The sequence below is a fragment of the Manis javanica genome, chromosome 1 (genome assembly GCF_040802235.1).
Source record: "Manis javanica isolate MJ-LG chromosome 1, MJ_LKY, whole genome shotgun sequence".
Taxonomy (NCBI): Eukaryota; Metazoa; Chordata; class Mammalia; order Pholidota; family Manidae; genus Manis; species Manis javanica.
Genome location: NC_133156.1, coordinates 106,402,635 through 106,412,067, shown reverse-complemented (window position 1 = coordinate 106,412,067; position 9,433 = coordinate 106,402,635). Strand labels below are relative to the sequence as shown.

Here is a 9,433-nt window from a genome sequence, read left to right as displayed (position 1 = left end):
AACTCTGAGTTTGTAGTGTAGGTTCCCAAGAAATAACTGTTGAATGTCCAAGTAACTTTCCTGTATCTGAATAATCCATTAAACAGAGAAGTTTCCGTTCCAGGACTCTTTAGAAAACACTGTTTAATTTTATAGGCCATTTAAGAATTCTGGAAATTTTTTCCAAAGCAAGATTCATCTACATAACACATTTTCATTTGATTATGAAGATCAATACTAACTTAGGATGTCACTATCCTCCTTCCATTTTACTTCAACAGTCTTCACTCTTGGAAACCTGTATTGACTCTACTACAATTTAAAATAAATATTTTTTTTGTAAAAGATTGAGTCATAAATAGGCAGAATCAACCCATGCTTTTATTTTCATTGCATATAAAAATTTCATATGAAGGTATTGATGTACAGTACTATCCCCATGGGCTGTAAGAGAGGCTAAGAAACCACTAAAAGAATCATCATTTGTAATGCTCACACACAATTTACCACTCTGAAAACACAGCCAAGGAAATAAAATTAAAAACAACTAAAATCAGTGAGGATGTTTTTTTGTAATTATAGTGTCCCCTTTGTACTGTTTAAAACAAAAGTAATCAAATTCCTTTGGGCCAGGGCTGCTAAAATCTACAGTTTGTGTCAAAATAAAATAAAATAATAGGAGGCTCATTTTTCCTAGAAAAAGAATCTCTCACTAAGTCATGTGTTCAGAGGGCTGGGCAGAGTGGGAGGCAGTATTCTCATCAACCACTGGGAATTTTTCATAGAGTTTGGGAGCTGGCACAGGTTAAAATGTACGGTTCTAAAGGAATATGAATTGGTATTGTTTACATACATGGATTTACATACACAGGGATATTTGATCTTAACTGAAGAAAACTTTCAGGGTTAAAAATTGACCTTTTCATATTATATGTTCTCTTCACATGACAGGAAGCTGATTAATGGTTAACTTACATGTGTGACTTGTGGCTCTGGTTTCTAAATCAAGCTCATTTGCCTATGTGCTCCAGAAGCCAGAAACTTTTTATAATCACCAGATAAGAATATATTTTTCCAGTAGTGTTTGAAAGTTAAAAACAAATGTCACTAACAGACGTAGATCCTGATCAACAGATAGGGAAAACACACATATATGCAATGCTGCCTCATGGCAAGAAATACGTAAGAGCTTGTATCTTAAAAGGGTCTCAGATTCTTCCAGAGTTTGCCTGTGGTTTTGTAAAATCCAGCTACTACTGCTAATCCAATTGATTCAAAGATCCGATGCAAAATGCCCAGCCCTAGCCCCACCATTACCTTTCGTTCAAATGCAGCAAAACAGAAGAAAACATTGGTTAAAGTTAAGGCACAGCCCTGGGCCCAAAGACCTGCAGCTATGTTTTTTAAATTTATATATCTATGTATTTTATAGTTTCTTTGAATCTTCCATAAACAAGCTCTAAGGTGACAAGACCATATTACAGGATAAAATAAAATGTACAGGGAGTATGTATACACACCATTCATTCTCTCACCAAGAATTTCCAAATATATCAACACCATCCCATCATGGGGTGATGTTTTAATAACTGATAATTTACAATTAACATTACAGTATGTACATTACAATAAATACATGGTTGTAAACAGACAAACAAGACTGTGTTACAGGTAAGGTCATTTGGTGAGAAGAAAATGCATGGCACAAAAAATAAATAATGCATTCAAAAATTATCATAAAGCTTTCTGCAAAATCCATTTCATTCAAGTTTTTTTTTCCTTGTCTGCAATTTGTTCTGTCTACATTTTCTTAGGGATTTTGTGATGTAAAAGAAAATAAAATGAAAACAGCATTATTGTGTTTAGTAACTTGCAAGCTGAAAGGTACTGGTTTTATGCAAACTTGGGACATCTCTTCCCCATACAGTACCAAATATTGCATTTTCTTATGGCATTTTAGGAAATGTAAAGCCACTTATAAATGATGTTTTTTTTTAAAGCAGTGTAGAATTCTGAAGCACACTTTGGCGAGAGGGAAGGAGAAAGAGAAAGGGAGAGGATATATGCCTATACAGTGCATTAGTCCCTGTCTGTTGGATATTACGTCTCTTCTACAATTTGATTGTCCATTGGTGGGCACCTTCACAACACGTGACCACTAAAACCCAACCAAATGAAAAAAAAAAAGCCTCTCTCTATTTCAGTGCAGTATAAACCCTTTCAGGTCTGGATTTGTGACATATTGCTGCTGTTGTTTTTCATTATTAAGATTCTAGGCACTCTGTGGGGGAAATGCCAAGCATTAATGAAGGAAGGGAATGAAAGTATTTTGGGAAAAGGAATTAACCCTACATTCTTTTTCTTTTCTTCTACACCTTCATTAGGAGCAAATAAAATTAAATGAGAAAAAGTTTCCAAGTGCTTTTGTGGAACCATTTGGCCAAACAAAGGACTGTGTTTGAAAGATTACTGTCTGATTTTGACAGGAGGAGGAGGGTGGAAATCAGATGATTAGTTGATTCGTATTCTGTTCTAAGAGCAGATTAGAGCTACATAACTTTTCTATCAAATGTTCTAAGCATTAGTGGGTCTCAGGGGATTAAAGTAGGGACTGTCTTCAGCTTGGGCCATTTCCCTGGTTGATGACTTACTTATTAGTCCCCAGAGGGCTCCTTGAGACATCCCAAATATGAATGTGTTTCAGGGTTCTAATTTTTCTTAAATGCTGCATTTCCACTTGGTTAGATATCCCTTTGTTCTCTACTTCAATTCTTGGATATCAATGTGAAAAATGATTATTTGAACTCTATACTCTTCAGAAAGCAGTTAAACACATTATTAAGAGCTGAAATGGGAATAAAGTTCAAACTAAATAACTGCCCCAAGATATATCAAACTGAAGGTAAATACTGGGAATTAATCTCTAAAATTATATTTCTTGGCACTAAATTCAGCCAAGAGTGATCTCTAATTTTTTATTTAGGCAGGATCTTCTTACCCAATCCAGTAATATAGGACAGCATTATAGTACCAAACTTCTGGTGCCAGTGGTGTCATCAACTTCTTTCTGTCAGTGTATTTGAACAAGTTCTCCTCTGTAAGACATAGTTATGGACCAATGATAACTGATAATGCAATTCCCACATGTTATGTGGCTGTCCATTAAGGAAGAGTAGTTGCTACACTTAAAATCACTTCTCAAGAATATTCCTCATATTGTTCTTGATTCCATGGTGAAATCATAGAAACAAAAGAGCATGAGTTGTACTGGAGTTCATTAATATATTTGGCTAACACTGTTAACTGCCTACTTAGCTGTTAAGTTTTCTCTGTAAATCGACTAGAAGCTAGTCATTACATATGACCTTCCACTAGAAAGGAATGCTGACTCTACCCTGACTACCTGTTTCTTCTCAGCCTTCAGAATGGTGGGGATATATCTGAGAACACCTCATCTAGTGAACACGGACAGAAGTTCAAACACATGCTAAATAATAAAGCAGCACATGGGGAAGAGAAGTTTTTCTTACTATAACTGACTGTGGAAACAATAAAAATGAGCATGAAATGTATGGGTTGTTACAAAGACATGCACTTGTGAAATGAGGGTCTACTGACACAGCAAAAAGTTACCAGAAGACACTAGGAAAATATCTAAAAAAGACTGACCATTTTAGCTACTGGGTATCTCTATACCTCTCACTTGCTTCAGACAACACCAACTGATGACTGAGTGTCTGTGAGGCTTAAGACACGTTAGACAGAATACACATCAAAGTATCACAGAACAAACATTCACTTTGCACACTGTGAAGAAAAATGTCAGTGGAGAGCAACTCTGCTTATCTTGAAGGAGTGAAACCAAAAGCAAAGACCTACAAAAAAGGGTTTCTTGCAACATAAAGTTTGTTTTGTTTTAAAATATGGAAGTCATTGGTATATAAAACAATGAATCACTACAAATCAGTTAATTGCTATGAACTATAAGGTGCAAGTAAAATTTGTAAATTAGATTTATCCAGTGTAGCACAGATTTGTACTGAAAACTTGCAAGTTACTCCTTAGAAAAAAATAACCAGTGGCAGATGAAGTTCTGAACCTAGTTTTTTAAATATAATACCTCAATACATTTAATAATAAAAGTAAGCTCTACAAAAAATCTGTTTTACATATCATACAAAACGTCGAGGTCGGTGCAGCTCACGGAACCACACTATTCAGTCATGTATCAGGAAGACTTGAAGTTAGAAAATTATGCAATTTCTGTGGCTCATCTTCATCCTGGGAACAGATTCATGCTGTGTCCTGTTCCTGACCCATTTGTTGCTTCATCCATCAGTCCACTCTGTGTAATGCCATTTTTCTGCTGAAAATATTGCAAACAAATACAAAGAAACAAAACTCCAAATCCTATCAACCTTTGGGCTCCCTGATGAGCCACACTCCCTTCAAAACATTTTGGAGTTGATTTTCTCTGCTTCATCAGCTGTACCAAGCTGAAATATTGTTAAGATGCTGTTTGTGAAGATGTCCCCCTTGCTCCGATGACATGGAGGTGAGAAAACTGGTTACAATATTCCTGAGCGCCAGACTGAGTAGTCAAGGTCAGTTTTATTCAACAAACGTCCTGGCAGATGACAATGAGGTGTGACCATGGTTGTGGCATATGACATGCACTTTGGAACAATTTTTCTACTTAAAAAAAAAAAAAAGGTGTGAAAGTCTTTGCACTGTTACGTGTCAGGAGAATGATCTATTACACAGGCTTCGGGCTGGTTCTCCTCTTCTTCCCCTACTGCCTCTCCCTCCACTTGTTCATCCAGGGGGATTTCAGTAGACTCCGAATCTTGAGTACAGAGAGTCTTGGAGTCACTGCAGCTAGTGTCTTCTTCCACCTGACTTCCACTGTCCTTTTCGGTGTCCGACTCGCCATCTTCTTCTAAAGTTAGTTCAAACTGGAACTTCTCGGCTTGACCCTGCCGGCCCTCCTCCTGGTCATCAGGCGCTGGGGACGGGCTCTGAGGAATTGTGCTCTGGTACCATTCACGATTGTCCTCCAAAGTGTCCAAAATGTCCTGGGCATCAGGATGCACGAGGTCCGCCCATGTCTCCCAGAGAGGATGAACAATATAATCTATGAAGCCCACCTAGTTAAACAAAAAGTCTGATTTGAGTACTGGACTTAGGACTAAGAAATAATGGAAAACATTAATTAGATCCTGCAAATATATGTAAATATTTATGTTATTATATAAGTTTATATAATTCACTTTAAAATATGGAAAATATAACATGGCCTGTAAGTGTAACATTGAACAGACAGCTTCTAAGTTTAATTTCATAAAAGTCACTGTTTTTAGGCAACAGACCACATAAAAGTGTTATTATAGCTGGTGATAATTAGTTTCAAGAACTCTTGGTTCAAGAATATGCTTATGACAGAAAAGATCTCCAGTTGTACATGGTGGGGCTTGGGCTTTAGGCCTGGACCTTATTTTAGAACAGCCAATTTATGGGTGAATCCAGATATACTGAAATAATGCCATGTACTCTATGTGAATTCAGATAATTGAAATAATTCTGTGTATATGAATACACTGTATGAATATAGACATAATGAATGAATGCAATGTCATAAGAATATAGATATATGACAATATATAAATAATACAAATGAGAGAGTTTTTTTGGGCTCATAAAAACTAATATGAAATTGAGCTTGTCAAAAAAAGAAATTTAAAAAACCAATAAAAATACTGTGTGATGTATATTCCAAAACAGCCAAATGTTCAAGTTGTAGTTTCATTCTCTCTGGCAGTTATATGCTAGTACATCACCTGTGATTTCTCCACGGATGCATTGTGCTTGTCACACATAGGACTTATCTCCATGCCCCGCTCCCTCTCGCGGTCCCCCTGGCGGAAGAATTCCTCCATGATGCGGTCAGTCCACTGGCGATACAGCTGGAGAGGTTTTGTTGGATTGCTCAGGTCTGCACAGTGCACCATATTCTGAAGGACCTAAAATAGAAAACACTGTCTCTAGTCAGCACCTGCTGCTGCTTTTTTTTTTTTACTAGAAACTCACATTGGATGACTGTGACACTTAAAAATACATGTAGTGTGAGATTCAGTCCAAACAGCTCAACCATGGTGTGCCTGTGTGGTTCACACTTGTATTAATAGCATCAAGTTATGCCACTTTCACTACATCCAAACATCATAAGAGAAACTGTTTATGTTCATAGCTGATTAAATTCAGAGCCACTTAAGTGGCTAGTTTTGTGGGAATGTATATGCAAATGAAAAGGCCAAACAGGATTGATCTGGTTAATTCTCAAGATTAAGAATTTTGCTCAAAATCCTGCTTATAATTACCAGAACTATAACCTGGGAGAAAGATGACACAGATCCTATCAAAGCTAGATGCACAGATACGTGTGCACATGCACACACACACACACACACACACACACACAATGAAATCAAATAATGCTTTACCTGAATCCTATCAGAATAATTATCAAGAAGAAGAACTCCAGAACTTGTCACTTTCTTAGTCTCAACCATTGTTTTCAAATCAGCCAGTAGATTCATGTGTTTTGACATGTCTGTTGCAAGTACCTTAAAAGACAAAGAATATTTAAGAAGTAAAAAAGTCCAGAGAAAAAAAGCCAGAATTTGAACATAAAAATATTAATGTAGAATGTGAAAGAAATGGAAAACCATTATATCATGTTATAGCAGTGTATGGAATTTCTTTTCTACTTTTTGGGGCATTCTTTTTCCCTTTCCTGTCAAGGTTTTGGGAAGCCCAGATAAGTATGTGCTTATATACATAACCAGTCCAGATAAGTATGTGTTTATATACATAAACAGCTACTGGCAACAACTGTCATGGTGGAAAATGGGATGGTATCTCCATGGATAAGAAATCATCACGTGTTTTGAAGTACTTTCCATTCCCTGGACTAGAAAATTGTTAACTGGACTACAATGAACCACTTCAAGGTTGCTCACAGAATACTTTATAAACAGAATATTCTGGTTAATTTCCTGCTTATCCAAGAGAGGTGATTCCTACTTTTGCATGTACAAAGCTTAGCAGAGTAAATGTCCCATAACCAGATTTTCCTGTGTTATCATACCTGTGAATATTTTACATTTTCCAGTTTTCAAGTAGAATAAAAAAGCCATTCGAGCTATTGCTGGAGCCCTCTGCTTTTGTTAGTCATCTTTCCCTGCATGCCACCAGACCAGATGGATTCAGAAAATAAAACTAGAATGATGAGGAGAAGCTGTCACTATTTTTGACTCCAAACTGCTAGACACAGGAGCCTACTACAGAACATCACTGCAGCAGCAGGGGTAGCTTCTTGAACATAAAGGGAACAGTAAGTTTTGAAATACACCAGTTCCTTTTACCTGATAAGTCATCTCATTCTTTTTTTTTTTTAAATAATTTGCATCACAACTTTCTTTTTTGCTTTTATCAGCTACTTACAATGTCAATGACCATTTTCCTTAATGACTGTCTTTGCTTTTTGGTTAAATTCTGGAAAATGTCACAGTTTTCTTCCTGAAGCAACTTAAAGCCCACAGCCAAATGATGGTTCTCCAAGACAGAAGAATCATTGTACATCAAGGCAAGTTCAGAGTCTTGAAAGAAAGACAAGAGACAGAAGATTAGTAAAGCCATTTTAAAAGAATTTATCTTATTCTTAATATTCTGAGATATCTGGGTTTAGGAAGCAATTTCCCCTACACATCTCTGCTGGCCTTACCATGACATGACAACACATAGGAGAGAATACACTTATTAATGGAATGGTAGAAAGAGCACTGGATTCTTGGGAGTGAATTCTAATGCTGCTGATGTGTGGTAAGTCAGCCTGCTCTGTGGGCCTTGGCTTTCTTTTCTAAAGTGAAAGAAGACATGGCCCAGATGATCTTGAACCTTTTCTCCTTATCTGCCACCTGGGCTCTGTAACTGCAGCAGAATATGACATTAGTCTTAACTAACATTTGCAACATATCCAGAGCATAAGGGGTTATATTCTTGACTGTGGGCCACCTAAGCCAGCATTTTATATACTGCAAAGATCATGGGATTTAGGATTGTATTCAGCATATAAGAAAACTGTGGAACAGAGAAGGATTAAAGATGGTGGCATGAGAGGTGAGACAGAGGTTTCCTCCTAAAACTGCATATAATACGAAAATATAATTAATACAACTAATCCTGAAAGGGCACCAGGCAGGAGGACTGCACCAGACTGCATACACCTGGAGAAAAGAGCAAACCTCATGGAATAGGGTAACATACCAAAGCTGTGGCCTGGTGGGACCCAAGCCCTTCCTCCACCCCAGCTCACTGGCTGGAGGAAGAGAAACAGAGTAGGGAGGGATTGGCGGCCTGGGACTGCTGAATGAATACCTAGCTCCAGAGATCTGCTCTGGGAGCACAAAACTACATTTTGTGGTGCTTTCATGATACTCTCATGATTGGGGGATTGGAAAGCTGGGACAGGCAGAATTCCTGGAAAGACTGAGATTCTGGCTGCTTGTGGAAAGCAGGGATCCATATCTGGCTGCTCTGGGACAAAGGAAGGGCGGGTGGTCTGAGAGACTTCCTAACAAGGAAGCCCTTAGCAAGAGGGCTGCTAAAGGGGCAAGGATTGCACAGAGCTTACTGCTCAGGAGAAAGGACAAGTAGACAAAATTGTTCAGGTGCACTCTGCCCAGCAGGTTGGGAGCTTTCATGATTTCCAGGTGCTCCAGCTCCCTGGCTGGCTGCACAGCTCCAGAGACCCCCTCCATGATAGGCAGCCTACTGTCCCTTTATCCTGGCCAGCCCACCTGGCTCGCAAACCAGCAAATCCTTCCCTAGCATTAGGCCAGCCAGAGGGAAGATCTGTCTACAGCAATTGCAAATGCAAGGTATAGAGGCTCATGCCTGTGTGCTCAGCCCACTGGTTCAGGCAGTGGGGACAGGCATAGTGGCTGGGAAGCAGGAAACAGCTCTTTCCTTCCCCCAGGCACCAATACCACTCCCATGTGACCCCCGACATTGCTTCAGGGGCTGAGCAGCTCCAGAGAGTAGAGAATCTGGACACTAGAGGGCGACATATACAAATATGAAATGCCAAAGGAACCTGGTTCAGAGTAAAATTAATATAACTCCTGAGAAAGATGACATGGACATCATGACTCTTCCTGAAAGGGAGTTCAAAACAAAAATAATTAACATGCTAATGGAGGTACGGAAAGATATTCAAGAATTCAGGAATGAATTCTGGTCAGAGATCCAATCATTTAAGAGCACAAGGGAGGGAATTAAAAGCAGATTGGATATGTTGGAAGAGACGGTAAATGAAATAGAAACTACAGAAGAGGAATACAAAGAAGCTGAGGCACAGAGAGAAAAAAGGATCTCTAAGAATGAAAGAATATTG

General features: G+C 38.3%; 1 protein-coding gene across 8 annotated transcripts in view; it reads right to left on the bottom strand.

Annotated features, from left to right (window-relative positions):
• Positions 1 to 338: 338 nt before the first annotated feature.
• Positions 339 to 9,433, bottom strand: part of PDE4D (phosphodiesterase 4D) — a 1,476,836-nt gene continuing 1,467,741 nt past the window's right edge. For all 8 annotated transcript variants that reach the window (XM_073235968.1, XM_073235963.1, XM_037022276.2 and 5 more), the window contains 4 exons: positions 7,483 to 7,637; positions 6,480 to 6,602; positions 5,817 to 5,999; positions 339 to 5,126 (listed from right to left, as the gene is read on the bottom strand). In XM_073235968.1, coding sequence (XP_073092069.1) covers positions 4,713 to 5,126; positions 5,817 to 5,999; positions 6,480 to 6,602; positions 7,483 to 7,637 — 875 coding nt within the window. In that variant the 3' untranslated portion in view covers positions 339 to 4,712. The remainder of the gene's footprint in view (positions 5,127 to 5,816; positions 6,000 to 6,479; positions 6,603 to 7,482; positions 7,638 to 9,433) is intronic.